Here is a 19,901-nt window from a genome sequence, read left to right on the forward strand (position 1 = left end):
ATATAAGGCAAATTGGAAGGTGGGATTTTAGCTTGAGTAGGGCTGAATAAGGTGTGAACTAGGCAGAAATGTTGCCACGATAGCATTATGTTTACCAAGGCCTCACCAACCTGTGGACAGCAGGGTCTGAGTGCTACACCGAATCTTTTTAGGCTACTTTTTAATGGGTCATACTAAAGAGGGTTGTACTGTAGTTTAGATCAACACTTAAAACAAAAGATCAGAAGACTTTTTTCCACATCCTTTTCACATCCATTACACCCATTCCTTTTCTGCTCTTCAATCCATAGCTATGGGCAACAGGAGAACCAGTAATTGCCTGAAACGTGATTAGTGGAAAAAGGAATGTAGTAAAAAAAAAACCCAAACAAACAAACACAGAAAAGCAAACAAACAAAAAACAACATGGAAAGAATATGTATTTGTGATATGATTAAACGTTCTTCTGTGATGTTTCTCATTTGTCTGTTCTCATCTGTAAAAAAACTCTGCAAGGTAAAATTTTCCCTCACTAACGTGCTAGAAAACGCAGTGCTTATACATCACACTGAAGTTATTTGGAGAGAAGTGGTGCAGGGAACATTTCATACTGCCCTTGTGTCACCGAAAACCAAATTGTGGTAGCAAAGCAGCTATCGGTTCTGTTGCGAGGGGTGTGGGGGTTTTTTGGGGGTGGAGACGTAGATCACATCTTTTTCCTTTCTTCATAATGGAACTTCATTCTGCTGTGTATGTATTCTAAATTTCAGCTGCTAAACAAACAAAACCGAGGAGGACGATTCTGTGGGACTGGTAGCAATGGCAAAAACTCTTCCTGCACGGAGCGAGTGGGTATCTCACCGGGGTGTCCACAGCTGTTTCCTCCTCAGCTAATGTTTTTCTGATGGCAGTTGTTTTGATGGCTTTTTTTTTTTTTTTCTTTCTGGCCACTTAAGCAGAGAGGGGGCTCAGCCCTGGCCACCCTCCCGCCCCGCGGCACCCCAGGCTCCCGCGCTCAGGCGGGCGCAGGCTCCGCAGGTGCGAACACCTTTGAAACTGCCGCTCCTGCCGACGGGTTTCCCGACCGAAAATCACGTGGCAAAGAAAGTGCCCGTTTCCTTCGATTGTTTTCTAACGACTCTGCTCGGGTTTGCCTTTGGTCTTGCCATTACCCAGATGCGTAATTTTGGAGCTACTTGCGTGCGTGCACTTGTTTTGAAGGCGCAGAGGTCTGTGAGCGCTTAGTGGGAATTAAAAACTGAATGGGCAGCCCTAAGCACCTTGACCTGGCATCACTGCGACACCACGACTTCAAAGAGCCCCCGTTAATCAGGCAGGATCGCCCGCCGGATCCCGCGCTGCAGATGGGGATAGAGATGTGCGGATTCCGGGGCTCCCTCGCGGGGCTGCAGCGGGTTCTGCCGGGACTCCCCGCAGCTAGTTCGAGGGGTGAGGTCTGCCCGGTCATTTTGCAGATTTGGCAGCGATGTTTGGAAAATGGTTAAAAGAGCGGGGACAGAGGCAGAAGCCGGCATGTCCTCCGCACCCCCCCTCCCCCCCCCCGCACTCTCCCCAGCCCGAAACTGCCTGCGGGGCAGCCCGTGAGGAGCCGGCGTGTGGCAGCATTCCCGGCCGGGATCGCTCCCCGCCACCCGCGGCCCGCCCTTCCCCGCCCCGTCCGGGCGGCTGCTGGCGGTCCTCGCAACCGGGGAGGGCTCGGGGGGAGCGATGCGGGGCCTGAGCTGCCCCCGCCGACCCCGCCACAGACCCCTACCCGCTCGCGGAGGCACCCTCGGAGCGCGGCCCCCGGCGGTCCTGCCTCCGCTGGGCTCCCCTCCCGCCGTGGTCAGCCCGAGCAGGCCTGGGCGCCGGCTGGAAGGGAAGATGCCGGCTCCATCCCGCCCCCGGTAGCAGCGGGATGCTGGCGAGAACCGGGGCAGGCAGCTAGCAAACCCGAGCCCTCCCTGGGAGGAGAACCCTACAGCTGTCTTCTCACCTTCTCAGAGAGTACATATGTCGTCCCCTTTCTGCTTTATAGCGGACTTGCCCAACACCGCAGTTATTTAATATGTGGTTCCCTGCTAGGCCTTGCTGTTTGATTGCTGTCACAAATGCTACCAGGTGAAATTCCTCATTGTTTCTGCAATTACACGGTAGCCCACTGCTACTCGCTTTTTCAGCCCCTCGAGTTAATTGTTTTCCCACTGTAAGCCTCATATCAAAGAGCAAAACAAAACCCCAAACCTCCCAAAACTCATATTTCTCAGCTATTATGTTATCAGCAGGAAATATTTCATAGCTCTGACATCATAAGCCCCAAGCAGCATGAAGTTTATCAGGGCCTTCACATGATAAAATTGTACTTTTTAAAGTGATAGAACACAAAAGCAGAACATCTTTCCACCGCATTTGAGCAGTTAATTTTAATTGCTGTGATTGCTGAATCCAGGCTCTTTTAATAGTAATTTCTCATACAAAGAAAGGGAAGCAAGCCAAAATTAGCTGTTAAAAACTGTCTGTAATAGATCTGTAAATACAAATAGGATCAAACTGCCCAGATCTGTGGCTGGCACACCCATGACATGGATCTTGTCATGTTCTCACATCTCTGTTGTGTGACTGTCAGGATGGTTATGGGCACAAATCTATAAGTGAGTAAGTGATCTTGCTTTAAAACCAGGGAAAAGGTGCTAGGCATCCCTCATTAAACTTATTGGAGGGTGAAAAAGCAAATATTTAAGAAGAGCTGTTCGGAGATCCCTATGCACGAACAATCATAGAATCGTTTAGGTCAGGAAAACACCTCTAAGATCACGAAGTCCAACGCTCAACCCAGTCCATCTCTATGGACTCTCAAGTCCATCACTAAACCGTTTTCCCAAGTGCCACATCTACATGTCATTTAAATACCTCCAAGGACAGTGACTCAAACACTGCCCTGGGCAGCCTGTTCCAATGCTTGACAACTCTTTCAGTAAAGAAGTTATTCTTAATATCCAATCTAAACCTTCCCTGGCACAAGTTGAGACCATTTCCTCTCCTCCTACCGTGCCTTACCTGAGAGAAAAGCCTGACCCCCACCTTGCTTTAATTTCCTTTCAGGTAGTTGTAGAGAGCAGTAGGGTGTCTCCCACCCTGCCCTCGAGCCTCCTTTTCTCTGGAGTAAAAAAACCAAGCTCCCGCAGCTGCTCCACATAATTTTTGTTCCAAATCCTTCATCAGCTCTGGTTGCTCTTCTCTGCACATGCTCCAGCACCTCAGTGTCTTTCTTGAAGTGAATGGCCCAAAACTGGACATGGTATTTGAAGTATGGCCTCACCAGTGCCAAATACAGGGGGACAATCACTGCCCTGGTCCTGCTGGCTGCACTATTTCTGATAGAGACCAGGATGCCATTGGCCTTCTTGGCCCCCTCGTGCATGTTCAGTCAGCTGTCAACCAGTATGCCCAGGTCCTTTGTAGAGCCTTCCTAACCTTCAGGAGATCAATGCTCCCACCCAAGTTGGTGTTGTCTGTGAATTGACTGAGGATTCACTCGATCCCCTCATCCGGATCATCGATAAACATATTAAACAGGACTGGCCCCAACACTGATCCCTGGGGAAGACCACTTGTGACTGGCCACCAACTGGATGTAGCACCATTCACCATCACATCATCTTGGCCATCCAGACAGTTTTTTACTCAGCAAAGAGAGAACCTGTTCAAGCCATGAGCCATACTAAAAATATGAAATGGTGGTGGTGGTTATGGTTGTGTTTGTGATCCGAATTTCAGTCTCTTTCTTTCTTTCAGTAAGCTTCTACAATTCCATTTGGAGCATGGAAAGTCACCTAGAAGCTAAAGACAATTTAATAATTTCCCCTTTTTGTAGATTTCCCAAATATTTGTCAAAATGACAAAGGTATTCACTTTACGAAGACTTACTCTTTCCAAGAAACACCTTTTTCTTTCTTTAGCCAACAGGGTACTACTATAAGTCCAACAACTGAAATCTGTTGTGTGGTCTTACCTAGCAAAATTAGCCATCGCTAAGAATTCACTCCAAGTATTTAACATGTTTATCCTTATCTGTCCATACGCTGCCATATTTTACCAATTAGGATCAGATCTTGAATCTGATCAGACCTAGCTTTTACTAACCATTACATTTCCATTTAATTTAAAATCACACCTAAAGATTTTTAGGTGTTATTTTTCTTTGAAGGAGGAGAAAGGAAATGACCAATGAGACTGCTTTGGATTCCACTTTATTTTCTAATACTGAGCTGTTTCTTCCAGCTCTTAATTCATTGACTTGTGTCTGTTCTTTCTGTTTCATATATCTCAGCTAGAAAAGGCTATTCTTTACTTTCTAATTTTTATAAATTAGCCCTACACTTATTATGGGTACATATGTCCATTATTGAATGTGTATGTCTGTATGCTGCCTTTTTAAAGAAAGTGGAAGCTAAATCGAATCATTACCAAAGGTTAAAATTGTTGTTAATGTGACACTTTTCCCAGTCAATATAAAAGATAATAGTTCTTTGGTTTTGTAGGGCTATTGATTTCCCCTATTTAAAGCCCATATATATATGTTTCAACAAGAGTTGACTCTACTTTTTAACCCTTTTGGGTTCAAGTTTTCACAACCTCAGAGTAGATTTTAAGCTACGCTTGTATCTTCAGGATATAAGTCTGCGCATTGAAAATCCCACTTGGCATAAATTAAAATGGATTGACGTTTTTTGCAGCTATAGCAGAACTTGTTTTCATCAGAATATAAAGAGCATTTTCAATTAATTCAGTCCCCTAACATGAAAGAGATGGCTGTTGTGTGTGTTTGACAGATGAAACTCCCCAAGTACTGAAAGGGTGTAGATGGCTTCTTCATAAAAACAGCCCCTGAAGTTAAGCGACAAGCTGAAATGCCAAGTCTTGCACAGGCGTATTAATACCTCCTTGATTTTTCCGAGTGCTGTAAGCACTCAACAGCTGTGAAAAGAAAGGTACCAAGAATTTAAAAAGGAAGCACTTACATATGACCAGCCACATCTGAAAAATCCCAGCTTTAGTGATTCTAAAAATGACATTGGAACATGGTGAAAGAGTGGAAGTTCCATCTTTCACTTGCCCAGCCTGATATTCTGTGTGTTAGCTGAAGGGGTAAAAACCCCCCAAAACAACAGAATGGATGACTGGAGAAATAGAAAGAAAATCTGCAAATCTCAGCACACAAGCCTGACATAAAGGTGAAAGTATTCAAGCCTTTTGGGAATCAGATTGAAAAGGATATCCAGAAACCTACAGGTAGTTTTTAACCAAAATCAGACAAAGAAAAAAATTACCTCTCAGAAAATATTCAGATGCATCATTCAGAAAATACTTGTCAATCAGTCCTGCTGTGGTGGCAGCAGGACTTCAGGAAAAGACTACAGCAATGGCACAGTGTGGCAGGTCATTCTGATAACCAAAATTTTTTTGGTGTCTATACAGACCCAGTGGGGGTGTGGGTGTGTGTCTGTGTGTGTGTATCTGTATCCATATTTATAAGGTTAAAGGTCATATATGGCTATAAACAGTGATACGTGGATTTCCATATATATATATACACGTATCTAAGTGTGTAACAGCCTGATAGATTTTATTGTTCCAAATTTCCCTTCTTAGGCCCTTCTGAGCAGGGTACTTCAATTAAATAGTTTCAGTCCCATGACTCCAAGCAATTATTTGACGCAGGGACTGTTTTCCGATACACTGACCTCTGATGAAAGAGGAAAGGGTTCAACCCCAGCCTGAAAGCAAAGGATCAAATACTTCGGTCCAGTGTGTCTCTACTGTAACTTGAGTTGCAGAAAATGAGCTCTTTTGGAACAGCTTTTTTAGAGCCACAGATGCTCCTTATTTGAATAAAGCCCAACGAAACAAGATAATATGTAACCCATCAAAGACTTACATTTTCTTTCAACAATTTTTTTGTGGTTTGGAGGTTATTTCAGCAGATTTATGAACCTAACATGCTCCTTTCTGTTTCGCTGCAGTGTTATCTTTAAGATAACATCTAAAAGGCTGCGGGACCCACTCAGAAGTCTCTGGTCCCACACGACTGAAACATCCCGCAACATCGTACGGTGATGTTCCTGGTCAGAACGCGTAGGGCTCCGCGGCAGGGAGCAAGAACGGAACCGGCTTGCAGGGAGACGAGGGGGCAATCCCCCGTTTGCCAGAGTGGGTAGATTTGCAGGCTATGGGAATGACAAATACTGGATCCCAAGAATTTGTATGGCGACTGTGGTAACTTTAATTTGCGGAATGCGGGCGGTGGTCGGGGCGGGGGAGGGGAGGGAGGCACAAGGAGGAGGGCGAGTTACAGCTCTTCCTGCACCGTACAGAGTGAATGAAGAAGCCCCGGGTTACACGCAGTTCCCTCACACTCTCGACGGCCGCAGCGCCGCTGAAGGTCTCCGAGCAGCGGAGACCCTGGTCCGACGGGGCTCCCGCGGGGGCCAATCCCGACGCGGCCTCCCCCGTCACCGCCGCCAGGACCCTGGCTCGGCGGGAGCTGCGTGGTACGAGGCAGGGATCGAGGCCAGGCTGCTCCCGAGCTCTCCCGAGCTGAGCTGAAAATAACCCCGAGCCTGGGAAGGATTCGTCAACCTTTCGTTCGTTAGAGAGAACTTCACTCCCGTCGTATTTCGAACCAAAACGGGAAGGTCTCCCTTACCCACGGTAGTCACTGTTTTCCTGTCCCCCTCTCCGGTGCAATCCGCAGGAAATCTAAGCAGCATCGAAAGCTTGTCTACCTTGTTCTGTTGAACGCGAGATTAAGTGAGTTTTGGGGGGAAAAACCCGCAGCAGCCTTTAACTAAGCGACATCTGTCCTGAGGGGATGTTTTAAATCACGGGATCTTTTCAGTTTATAATATCGTAAAATTAGCTCCCATAAATTCTACGTAGCTTTGTAAAACCTCCTTCCGTCCCTGCCCTAGCCCGAGAGAGGCAGAGCCCGAGGGAACGGGTGGCCGGAACAGAGCCCCGGGCGGCGACCAGCCCCTCCGAGAGCCGCGCAGGGGTCGCCGGCCGCGGGAAGGGGCGCAGAGGCTCGGCCTTCGCGGCGTCCGGCGGGATGCTCCTCGGTTTATTTTGCTTTTAGTGCAAGGCAGCTTGGCCGGGCTTTGCTCCGCTTCTCACCCCACGGCACGCAGCGCCCAGTCTGCTTCGTGCCGGAGCATCGGGCTTCTCCTACACCTTTGTATTGTCTTCCTCGGTCGAACGAGATCCACGCAAAAATTGGGCCAAACGTTATCCTGGAGAGAACGGGTGGCTACGGCTGGGTCTAGTATTTCGGTGCTGGCTGTGAGCAGCCTGTCCCAGGTTCCCGCCTGTGCGGCCGCAGCCGGAGGTGGACACAGCAGGGGCCGGTTCCCCCGTCTCTCGGCTCCCACCGGGGGTGGGGGCTGAGCCCCGCCTGCCCTCTGCGACGCCGGAGCCGGTGCCTGTCCGGGGGCACAGCGGGCACCACCGAGCGCGCCCCGCCGCTCCCACTCCGCCAGCGCCCGGCTTGCGCAGGATCCGCACCCCGGCAGGGTTCGGGCAGGGCCTCGGGGCTCGGCGGCCGCCGTCACTTGTTCGCCATTTATCTCAGTTGCCCCGATGCGGCGCGGCGGGAGCGGGGCGGGCAGCAGAGCTCGGCTGCTGTAGCCCGGCCGGATCCTTCCGTCAAGCAACGAAATCTGGCCGCTCGGCCAGTCTGGTTTAAAATTCAGCCGTGAGGTGGAGGCAAGTGTTTGCAGCGCTCCCTGTGAGGTGGCCGGCGGCGGGCAGAGGGCGAGGGGCTGAGGATTTATAGCTGCAAATCGTTCGCGCCGGCTCTGCGCGCTCGACACAATCACACGAGCATCGACCCCTTCCCAAGCGCTGTCCCTTCCCTTGTGGGGCTAAAGGCTCACAGTTTTCCGCTGAGAGAAAGCGCCAAACAGCTCTGGAAACTGCCTGAATTAAAAATCTGCCTCCCCCGTGGGATATGCTGAAGGGCAACGCGGGTTGTGAGAAACCGACCGCCGAGTCCCCGAAAACTGGAATTGCGAACCGAGCCCATCGCTTCTCACAGAGACGTCCCTCACGAGGTGAAACATATCAACCCCAGGATAAGGATGCTGCCCGGGGAGCGGAGAGGGAGGAAGGAGGCTGCTGGCCTCAGTAGAGGCATAAGTCGAATTGGTTGACCAGCGAGGCGGCCGGCGAGGAGATGGCGGCGGCTAGTGTCACCCGCCCCGTCTCAGCGGCCCGGCAGATCGCTGCCCTCCCTCCCTGGCGGGTCCCGGGTTTCCTCCACATATTTTTCCCTTTCATCCCCATTCCTTGCTCCCCGCCCGGAATTCTCCCCTCTGCTCCTGAGCGGTGCGCCCGGGAGGACGGTGCCACCTCGGCAAAAGGTCTTTTTTTGGGACAGGGGAAGCCGCGGCCACCGTGGGATGATGCGGCCGTTCCCCTCACTTCGAGCAACGTGGGGGCACGGAGCGGGCCGGAGCCTCTGGGTAACGGGCTGCGGGAAGAGGGGCCATGGAGGCGGGGGCGCACACCAGAGTCACAGGTGACTTGTTCCAATTAGTAGCTGTCTAATTAAATTAGTGTCACGCGGCCCAGCCAATGGGTCGGCGGGGGTGGAGGGCGGTGATGAGGCAGCCTTGGCGCAAGCCCCTCCCCGGCGGCCCGAGGAGCCCGGCGCGCCAGTATAAATTGTCTCGGCGAAGCTCTTCTGTAGCTCTGTGCAGTCGTGGGTCGGGGTCGTTATCGGACCGAGTGGGAGTTCCACCGCACCGCCTATCGAGGATGCAGCTGGGTGAGCCGCTGCTGGCGGCGGCGGGGACACTGCCGGGTGCCCCCTTTTACCCGCTGGAAGGCGGGGGGCGCGGCGCCGCCGCGGGAGCGGGACCTGGAGCTGGGACGGGCGCTGGCGGCGGCTCCCGCGGGCCACCGGGGCCGGGTTCGCCGCCGCGCCTCGACCTGGACAAGATGCCCAAGAAGTTCGGGGCGGCCCCCGCCATCCTGAGCGAGGCGGAGGCGGTCGAGCCGCCCTTCGCCGCCCCCAAGCCGGACGGCCGCAAGGCCACCCCGTGCGGGGACGAGGAGCTGCCCCCGGCCGCCGCCGCCCGCTACTCCATGGACAGCCTGAGCCCCGAGCGCTACTACCTGCAGTCCCCCGGGCCGCCCGCGGCCGAGCTGGGGGGGCCCTGCGCCCTCTTCCCGTACCCGCCGGCGGCGCAGCACGGCGCCGTGTACCAGCCGCCCGGCGGGCCGCGCTACCCCTACGGCTCGGTGCTGTCGCCGGGCGGCTTCGCGGGCGCCGTGTGCCCGCCCGGCGGCCGGGCGCAGTTCGGCGGCGGCGGCGGGTACCAGTACGGGCAGGCGACGGCCGGCGGACCCCTCTACGGCCCCTACCCGGCAGCGTCGGGCTCCTGTGGCGGGCTCGGGGCGCTGGGGGTGCCGGCCGGCGGCCCGGGGCTGCGGGCCCAGGTCTTCCTCTGCAACCGACCCCTCTGGCTCAAGTTCCACCGGCACCAGACGGAGATGATCATCACCAAGCAGGGCCGGTAAGCGGGTGCAGAGGATGGCGAAAACGGCGGGAAGTGGTGTGGGGGGAGGGGGGGCGGGGGGGGTGAGGGGGCACCCCTAGGGACGCTCGGCTTCGGGCAGCGCTTCCCCGCTGCCCTGGGAAGGAGGTGCACGGTCTCCCTGTCGGTCGCGCCCCGGGATGCTTTCCTTGAGAACCAACTCTCCTATTTTCCCCACGCAAGGCGGTTGGGAGATGGGGCGGGGGTTGATTGGGGCTCGCCGCCTTCTTCCTTGGTCTCCTCGGTGCCGTGACGGACGGGGTACCCTGCGGCCGCCTACAGCATCCGTCGGAGCCCGCGCCCCCTTCCCCGGCCCACCTCAGCATGCCGTGTGGTTTTCCCCCCTCTCTCCAGGAGGATGTTTCCCTTCCTGAGCTTCAACATCACTGGCCTCAACCCCACGGCCCACTACAACGTTTTCGTGGAGGTGGTCTTGGCGGACCCAAACCACTGGCGTTTCCAGGGAGGCAAGTGGGTGACCTGCGGCAAAGCCGACAACAACATGCAAGGTAGGTGCGGGTTCTCGGGGTCTCCTCGCCGCCTTTCCCTGTGGGTCGGTTTCCCGGAAAGGGTTCCCGCTTCTCCCCCTTCTGCAGGGTCTTCCCGACACCCGGCATTTTGGTGAGGGACAAGCTACACTTTTAAGGGCGTTTTGCGACCTTTTTTCACGCCGCAGTGTGCGAGGCTGTGTGGGAGAGGGGCCATCGTAGAGCCGAGGTGCTGCGCGGCGGGGGGGGTCAGAACAAAGCCCCGTGCTCGGCCGGCCTTTCATTGACTTGTCTTCCCCAGGCAACAAGGTCTACGTTCACCCCGAGTCGCCCAACACCGGGGCTCACTGGATGAGGCAGGAGATTTCTTTCGGGAAGTTGAAGCTGACGAACAATAAAGGTGCTAACAACAACAACGCGCAGGTACGGAGGGGGAGGCAGGCTTGAGGGGCTCTTGGTGGGTCAGCAGGGGAGCCCTGGGATTTCAGGCCTTTACACCATTTCATCGAGCTGCTAGATCACTGTGACTTGTCCCCTTCTTGAACTGGGTCGTAGATCTTGTTTACTTCTCTGTATGAATGGAGTTAAAAATGTTCAGAATTTGATGTGTGAGTTTTTTTGGTTTTAGCTGGTGTATTTATCCCCAGAGTTGTTCAAAAAGTGGGAGTGTAGCTGATGGCTCTTATTGAAACAGGGCTCTAAGCTATGAAACATCTCCTGATAACAGTTAAAATGTTCTATACAATTTACAGGAAGAAAATGTCATGCTGTAAAATAAACCTTTTAATGTTAGATGCAATTGTTTTAAAGATTTTGTCTCTTTCATGGTTTCTTTTAGATGATAGTACTTCAGTCTCTACACAAGTATCAGCCCCGGCTTCACATTGTGGAAGTGACTGAAGATGGTGTTGAAGATCTGAATGATTCCTCAAAGACTCAAACATTTGTTTTCCCTGAAACACAGTTCATAGCAGTTACAGCATATCAAAACACTGACGTAAGCACAGATGTATAAAATTACAATTGAGAATAAAATTGCCTTGTGGGTTCAGAGTCTCATCTTACTATATTCTGCTTTCACTTTTAGATTACACAGCTCAAAATTGACCATAACCCTTTTGCAAAAGGCTTCAGAGACAACTATGACTCGTAAGTACACTTCTGTGTTCTTTTGCAGTTGTTTCTATCTAGGAAGCATGATTCTGGCCTGAAATGTCTGTGCAAAAGATCTTCTTTATACACTAATAAAGTTATTCAGAAGCAGCAATACTTCTGGCAGTTTTGCTAACATTAAAATGTCTGTTTGAATAGCGTATTGTCTTGATTACCTGTCTTTCAGCAGGCTTCTGAATTTTGGTAGTAAATTTGTGCTGGCCTGCAGATTTGGCAGTAGAAGTGTACTGAGTGTCTCCAAGAGTAGGCAGCATCTTTCAAGTTGTTAGCAAAAGACTTGCCTAATGGTCACTTTTATAGCTTCAAATGCCCTTTGGAAAATCGGAACTGTGTGTATATATACAAGTGTGGCTGCTGCATGCAGCTCATCTAAAATGGGTTGGATGGTGGAGAACAGTATATTTATAGCAGTAACACCAGAAATCTTATACTAGTCTAGGGGAAAAAATCATCCTAAATCAGATAAAAATAAACAGCCATCCAATTATATTTGATTCTAATTAAGAAATAACTCGAGTTTCTTCCTGTTTGTGTTTTTATGTAGTCTTACTATCATACTGGAATTGTTAAGAAAAACACTTGGTATTTCTCTTTTATGTTGTAGCATGTACACAGCTTCAGAAAATGACAGATTAACTCCATCTCCCACGGATTCTCCTAGATCCCACCAGATTGTCCCTGGCACCCGATACAGTATGCAGCCGTTCTTCCAAGAACAGTTTGTCAACAACCTGCCCCCAGCCAGGTTTTACAACAGTGAGAGAACCGTTCCTCAGACGAATGGGTTGCTGTCCCCGCAGCAGAACGAGGAGGTGGCCAGCCCTCCTCAGCGGTGGTTTGTGACGCCTGTACAGCAGCCCAGTGCCAACAAATTGGACATGAACTCCTATGAGACAGAGTATTCTCATAGCACCTTGCTCCCTTATGGCATTAAATCCCTCCCCCTTCAGACATCCCATGCACTGGGATACTACCCAGACCCGACATTTCCATCCATGGCAGGCTGGGGGAGCAGGGGCTCTTACCAGCGAAAAATGACAACAGGATTACCTTGGACCTCAAGAACAAGTCCTCCGGGATTCTCTGAAGATCAGCTTTCCAAGGAGAAGGTGAAAGAAGAAATTGGCTCATCCTGGATAGAGACTCCACCCTCCATAAAGTCTTTAGATTCAAATGATTCTGGGGTCTACACAGGTGCTTGTAAGAGAAGACGGCTTTCCCCTAGCACTTCCAGCAATGAAAATTCCCCAACGATGAAATGTGAGGACATTAATGCTGAGGACTATAGCAAAGACACTTCAAAAGGCATGGGCTACTATGCGTTCTATAGTAGTTCTTAAAACATCCTTTTATTCCAATTGGCTAATTTTTTCCAGGGTGGCCTTGGGTTTTTTTGCATTACAATTGCCAAAAAGACTCCTGCCTTCCACCTTTAAGTGTTGTGTGCAATTCTAAAGAAGGTGCCAAAGCTTCTTCGCTGTTGCAGGTAGCAAAGTAGGGAAAGAGCAAACCATGGGAGAGTTCATCCCCTCCTTTAGAAGGAACCACATGCAGAAGCTGTAACGAGGACCCTAGATCTTAACAACGTGGCTTATTTATTGGAGACACTAAAGTGTACAGTTTGGCTTGGCTCAGAGACCTCATCAAATCTATGCACTCCTGAGCAAGGAAATAGGGGGATAGGATCCCAAATTTAATTTTCTTCCCTGCTTGACCTTCTGATAAAAGGGGGCTGGGTTGTCGGGAGCTGCACAAATGCTATGTTCTGCTTTGGACTGCATTGGTTTCTTCAACCTTATCTGCAACAGAGTTGGCTGAGCTGGCTTGTTCAGCTAAGAGTTTCTTTGGCAGAAGATGGCCAAAATAAAGCCTGCTTGCCAGGCGGGATTTTGACTTGAAGGTCTTGTTGCCGATGATGGGGTTACAATGACCAAATCTGACTCTTTTAGCTTAGAACTTGCATTAAAAAAAAAAAGCCTCCATCCCAAAAGCCTAACCTTTATTGAGGTGGCCAAAAACAAAGTGTACAGTTGTGTTTTGTCTAGGTACACTGTAGAATATTGTGGAATAATGTATAAATAGTTGACCTTATAGCTGTTCAGTTGGAAGGACATCTGGTTGGTATTTTGGAGTTCAGAAGGCTTTTTTTTTTTTTTTTTGGTTAATCAAACTTACCATAAATGGAGCATTGCAAAAAGATTTTTATTTATGTGTATGTAAAGTGACTTTTTCAGCTGCCCTGTATGAAACTGGAAATGATGTAACTACCCACTCTTCTTTCCTATAGTTTCAGCCATTTTAAACTGGTTGACCCTAGAGCACTGGCACACAAACTTTTAACCCACCAAGACCTTTTTTTGTTTTGTTTTTCTGTGTACATACTAGTAATTTTAAATAAATGTGGTGCCAGGGATAAGATTGGGTGGCTCTGCCTCTTCTTTGCCTCTGCTGGGTGTCCCAGAGGGGGAGGAGGGAGCACAGTCCTAGGGGTTTTAAGTTGCCACCCCTTGGAATGTTGCTACCGTGCTCATTTGCGCGCTGCTAGCTCTGTCTGTGGTGTTTTAATTTTTTTTTCTCCCCCTTTTCATAATCTCCTGGTTTGCCACGGTTCTCTGGGGCATTCTCCCCCAAGGTCGGCTCCCTGCTGTCTTTTCCCTTGTCACCCGCCTCTGCCCTGCCCCACTGAGGTAGGCGAGGTGAGAGCTCAGCCTCGGCCCGGGGAGCGAATTGTGAACCCATCCTGCCTCCCGCAGAAACCCCAGGGCTGCCTCTTCCGTTTCCCGGAACCAGGCAAGAAATTCCCCTGCCCGCTTATCTGGGGCTAAAGCTCCACCCGGCAGAGCTATTGAATCCCGGCTGCTGTAGCAGTCGGACCTTTCCTGAGGATATGCAAGGCAAGTAATGGGATTAAGCTGTTAGCGATTCCTGGCTGCAAACAAAATAAACGCGGGGCTCGGGCCGGGGCCGTTCCCGGTGGAGGTAACGGCGATCGGGGGGCACCGGCAGCGGCTCCCCGTCGTCCGGAGCGGGACGCGGCGGGTGTTCGAGGTGGTATCCATCAGCGCCTCCTTTCTCGGGGCGAGGCTCCGGCTCTGCGCGCTGGCCAGCGAAACAAATCGGCGTCCCGGCAGCTTGTCCCCCGCACAAGGACCCCGTATGAGACAGGAGTCGCGTTAAGTTTTAAGAGACTAGGGATGGAATATAATTTTTGTGTGTATTTTTAAGGTGGGGGATACCCTTCCTCGGAAAAGTCCCCTGGACGGGCAGGCTGCCCCCTGTTCCTAGCCGGGGCTGCGGCGACATGCCGACCATCCCTGCCCGCCCCGCAAACACCGATTACACAGCGTCCAGGAGCACGATTCCGCCGCGCTGTGTTATTAAAAGCTGTATATTTTTGCACCGCACCGTAAAAAAAGAACCTAATACTTGCGAAAAGTCCTCACACTGTTTAATAAAAATGTAAGTGCCTGGCTGGCCCCAATTAACACCTTGTGATTATTATGCATTCCTAAAATGGGGTGTCAGACGCCAAATTGTGAATAAAGGTATCTAATTAATCTTCATAGGATGACACTGATAAACAACTCCAGATTTAAATAAAGATCAAGGAACTGAATGCTTTTTATTTGTTTACATTAACAGAAGATAAAGTTAACTACCCTTGCACTTTGTTTCGTAATGTGATTTACTGACACAAACAGCGGGTTGCGGGCGGAGAGCCCCGCCTCGCCTCGGCGGGCTTTTTATCGTGGCTTTGGAGGGAGGAGGACACCCCAAGGGCGAGTGTCCCTCTGTCCGCATCCCCCACGGCCGCGGGTGGCGTGGGGGTGTGCCGGGAAGCGCCGGCACCACCTTCGCCTGGCTGCGAACGGTGTAAGGGAGCGCGCCCGTCGGCCTCGTCCCTGGCGCTTCCGACGCTGCGGTATGTAAGCTGCGTGCGAGTTTGAAACGGCAGCTGGACGGGGATGGCGGGCTTAAAGGGAAATAAATAAATAAATTTTTAAAAAAATAGTTATTTACACCACTGCGGTGGTGTGCGGCGGGAGGCGAACTGCGAGCCCTGCCTGATGAAACGGGAAAACTTGAGTTCGAGATTAGGGAGAATCCGAACCTCCGCGGCTGCCGGCCGGCCAAAGGCTCTGCCCGCCCCGGGGGTTCGGCCCGGAGAAAGCGAGATACACCAGTGTAATAATCCATTGAGGCCGTTCCCCGCGAATTAGCCATTCTCTGGGATATTTCCTCACTGAGCAGAGCGAGTTCGGCGCTCTCTCTGCGTGCGTAACCCCTACTTTTAAATAGCGTGGGCGCCCGGCGGGGCACTAGAGGCAGAGGAGAGGGGCTTGTCCGATGGATTGAGACCATTTCTCGCAGAAGACTCTGGTATTGGGGTTGTTTTCGTTAAAGCAGACCTGGCAGCTCATCGTCTCTCCCGCCCGTACTTTCTGCAGCGGCCCGTCGGGAACAACCCTCTGGTATTTTTTTTTCCAACGAAACTTCGTCCCTCGCTGCTCGCCCCAAACTGTGTCGTCGCCGCTTCACACCCGGGCGGGAAAAGTAAACGACCCCGAAATGCTCTTTCTTACGGCGCCAACTCCCCGTCTCTCTCTGGAGAAAGGGCTCCTTCCTCCCCGAGGCGGCGAGCTCAGCGCTCCGGGGAGGAAGGAGCAGATATTTTTGAGTGTGTTTTCTTCTCGAGTAATGCGATGGGGTTTTACTTTCGGTCTGAATTTCCGCTCCCACCTTCCTCAACGCCGGCTTTTCACCACCTGCTCGCGCGTTCCCACCTCCTCCCCTCTGAGGGGAGCGCGGCGTTAATGGAGGGGGCTTTCCCTAGAAAGGTTATTTTTACAGCCCCCCTCAAGCCGCCGCCGCCCTCCCCTCAGGGCTGCCTTTGAGGCGGCGGCCGCCGAAGCGGGAATAGGCCCTAATGGCTCTTGCGGTACCGTTACGCATCAGAAATTCTTCCCTGCGGGAATACCGGCTAGGCGTGCAGAGGGAGCCGGCGGTGGGCAACTGTGGAGCCCCGGCTTTGGGGAAAAAGTGGCGGCGGGAGGACTGAAGTGACGGAGAAAGGGCCTACTGGCACTTCCCTCATGCCCGTCCACCCCATAAAATTGTGACATTATTATTGTTATTATTATTGTATCACTGCCCTACTTTTTTTTTTTTTGCACGTACAAGCCCAATTTCCCAGCCCCTTGAGCTGTCTCCTCCCTTTACCCAGATCTCCATAGCCCTGCTCATAATAATATGAGTATGGCTAATATAAATATTAATCTAATCCTTATTGGAATGATTTTAGTCCTTGCTGGATATAACAAATATGTAATCCAGGGGCGAATGACATTAGCCTGAAAGTGTGGAGTGCAAAATATGATTTGAATAAAATGATAGGGTGGTATCAAATATTTCCTTTGGGGAGTACTATACTCTGAGCTGTCACAACCGATTGTGTAAATAGACGAGACTGAGGGATATGATCCTAATCATATTGATGAAACATTCATCTGAAAGACCGAGCGCAACCAGAAGGGACTCAGTAGGAATACAATTAAATCCTAATCTGGGGAGGAGGAATCCTCTGCAGGCTTTCCTGTAACCTGCCACCCTCTCCCCTGTTTTTATTTTAGAGTCAGATGAAATGCAGGAGAGGAAGAGGAAATAAAGGAGAGATGGAGCGCTGTGTGGTTTGCCCGCCTGAAGGTCTACATTAACACAAGGACTGAAGGACTGCATTAACATAGGGAGTGCTGGGTGGGAAGGAGGTAAATCTGCAGTTGTGATCCTCATGATCATAAAAAATAAAGGCCTAAGTTTAGCCACAGGCATAACTACCTGCCTGCAGAGGGTTTCCGCCTGTGAGCGGTATTAATCAGAAGACTCTCCTTCTGAAGGTAGGTCTCTCTCCCACCCAGGCTTTGACTGTCAGCTCAGTCCCAGATTTCTGAGCAAAATTTAGTCTTCAGTCTGCTGTGTGCTGTTTAGTTTACATCTGCACCAGGGAACTGTTTTCTTGCTGATAATATTTATTAGCAAAGGGGTTAGTTTCTAACCTGTTTTGACTATTGTCCCTCAAAAGATGATCTGAGAAGATGGGTGGGACAAGGTTCCAGATGTGGTTCGTGTAAGACCACTAAACCCAGGCTGACTGCTTTTCATCACTTCTTGCTTTTGGGGAAGGCATTGAACAGGTGCATTTTCCTAACGAGTACCACCTTTTGGCCTGTACCTCTAAAATGAATTCAAGCTATGAATACCTGAATTCACCTTGTGATGTTTAAAGCTTGAAAAGCAGCCTGTATTCTTCATTCTGCCACAGTTTAAAGTCAGGCTGCCTTTGAGTGTCTCACACCCAAATCTGAGGTGGTTTTAGAGCTTTTTGGAAGTAACCTGTTTTTTATCATCAAGCTCAGACAAAAATCAAAGTGATTTCCTTCTTCCTGGAAGTGTTCTACATGGAAAGAAAGGCGCCAAAGACAAAGTTCAGTTCTCTTTCCTTGCGACATAATGTCTGTAAATGAGGGAAGGATGAGTGGAGTGGGACATCCATAATGAATCTGTATCACGAGCTTCACATAAGTCTCTATGCTCTTCCACCAGAGCATGAGCTCTGCAGTTTTACTGGTTTACAGAAGGACTTTTGTGGCTGACATAGGCAATTCAGTGTGTGTACCATAAAGCAGTATAATTTTAGCAGGTTTGAGAATGAAACTTCATGTTAGGGTTCCACTGTACTGTGATTGTATATCACAGCACACAGTAGGAGGGCAAATGAGTCTGTTTTGGTATGATCCCTGGTTTTTTTTGAGCCGCATTAGGTTTTTGGAGTACTAATTGTTAAACTTCACAGTCTAGTTATAATCCCATTTGTCCATAAAGCAATGCAGTTTTTGTAAATTGCTTGGCATAGTTGCACATTTCCTTTGAGGAAGAAAACCTTTATTCGGAAACCAGCTGGTTTGTAATGTATTAGACCGTGTTTGTTTTTAGTGATAAGTTCTCAATAATCAAAATGTTATTACTTTGCTCTCCTTCCTTCCTATGCTGAGTAAGATGATGATATTATAAGATAATATTCCTGCCCTAACAAAGGTATGATTTTAGCAAGGAGAGCTCTTCAGAGGTCATGTCAATGCAAAGATGACTTTTTTCATGAGCTATTCAAAATAGCAGTTAGATTTTATCCTACCTCTTACTCCAGATAGGACAGTCTCACCTGTGTAGCCTGGTTTCCACTGATACTTCAACTAGCTACTTTCCTGTAGCTCTGTGTTTTATGTTGCAAGATTGTCATTAGTGCAGCTCTTTTGATATGTCTTTCAGTGAAGGCAGGATTCAGCTCTGCTGCCTTTGCATTGCAGCTCTTTTGCAGGATTATTTGAGAGGAACAATTAGGTAAATTTCTTGTTTTTGGGGAAATGACTTTGATCCAAAAGAAAAATTATGGCAAAATCTGTGACATTTGAGTGGTCTTGGTTTTACTCACAGGAAGAGTGAAGTTCCTAAAGTTTGTTCCAGTAATGATCTTGAATAGCAGATAAATCTGCGTTGTAAAGCTCTAGTTGTTCTGCTTAAATTATATGTACATAATAAACATCTGGAAATGTCTGCTGTCAGGATGGGCCAGTGAGTAAGAGTAGTGGATTGGAAGTGAAAAATTGGGTTATTTTTCAGTCACATCAATTGTCTAGTTCAGTTCACTGTGCAGCAGAAGTGCTTATCCTGGCACTGAGCAGAAAAGAAGAAATGGAGCAGAATGTAAGAATGAAAAGCTTCCACGTTCCTGCCAGGTGTGCTGGTGACTGCTTTCATCAGTTTAAAGCAGCAGTGCTTGTGATTTTTTTTTTACTTCCCCTCCCTCCTGCCCCAAATAACAACACATGACAGCTGATGTCTGGATGGTGACCTGGCCAGTTTAGGTACTGGTCTTCGAAAAGGTTGGTATAAACATTCTGTCTGGAAAATGGTGAGAGGACTTTTGGGCAGGGTGGAGATGCCACAGTGGTACAATCACAGCATTTAGGTAGCTGTGGGAGTATGGTGGAATGTAGGTTTCCAGCTCCTCTCATACCCCAAAACAGCTCTCTGTGGACATTCGACAGTTAAGTTCACAGTCCCTTGCCTTATGGTTAGGTCTGGCACTTTCCTTATACCAACTATGGGAAGAGAAAGCCATTCACATAGGTGTTAGAAAACACAAGCTTCCTGTTCTTGTCATACCACAAAAGGCTTAATAATTGCGCAGTATAATGGAATGTGTTTAATAGCCTGAATGTGGTTTGTGCTCCCAAAAACTGTGATTATGATGTGGGTTCAGTTCTTGTTTCTGACATTCCATTGAATGGGAATCATTAGGGGAGATGCAATTCCCCTAAAAATGGCCTGAAATAGTAGGAGTTCCAGGGCAGTGTCTTTGACTAGCAGCTGCAGGAGGGGTGCTCTGTGGCAGGCTGCTTCGCGTTTCACATTTGGCATGGAACAAGGGAGTTGTTTGGCTCTAGTACACCACACAAAAAATGAACAAACAAACAGTAGTGGAGTATTTTACCGGAGACTTAAAAAAACAAATCCCACTTAAACCGTTGATAGGATTGTTCTGAACTGTGGGGTGATGACTGACTGCTGCTAGACCAGATTGTGGGTGTGTTTGGTAAGTGGCTAAGGT

At 49.8% G+C, this 19,901-nt stretch overlaps 1 protein-coding gene across 2 annotated transcripts; it reads left to right on the forward strand.

The window, feature by feature from the left end:
• Positions 1 to 8,636: 8,636 nt before the first annotated feature.
• EOMES (eomesodermin) lies at positions 8,637 to 13,654 on the forward strand. Of its 2 annotated transcripts, none has more exons than XM_039382023.1 (6): positions 8,637 to 9,554; positions 9,930 to 10,084; positions 10,365 to 10,486; positions 10,902 to 11,060; positions 11,151 to 11,212; positions 11,898 to 13,654. In XM_039382023.1, exons 1-6 carry the CDS (start codon positions 8,638 to 8,640, stop codon positions 12,574 to 12,576), a joined length of 2,094 nt encoding a protein of 697 aa, XP_039237957.1. In that variant the 5' UTR covers position 8,637; the 3' UTR covers positions 12,577 to 13,654. The 2 variants fall into 2 exon arrangements, with proteins under 2 accessions (XP_039237957.1, XP_027603309.1); XM_027747508.2 differs by having other exon boundaries at positions 8,639 to 9,554; positions 11,841 to 13,654.
• Positions 13,655 to 19,901: the final 6,247 nt, after the last annotated feature.

This window comes from Pipra filicauda, unplaced genomic scaffold, assembly GCF_003945595.2.
Source record: "Pipra filicauda isolate LSUMZ 115617 unplaced genomic scaffold, ASM394559v2 scaffold250_size1122263_pilon, whole genome shotgun sequence".
In the NCBI taxonomy this organism is placed as follows: Eukaryota; Metazoa; Chordata; class Aves; order Passeriformes; family Pipridae; genus Pipra; species Pipra filicauda.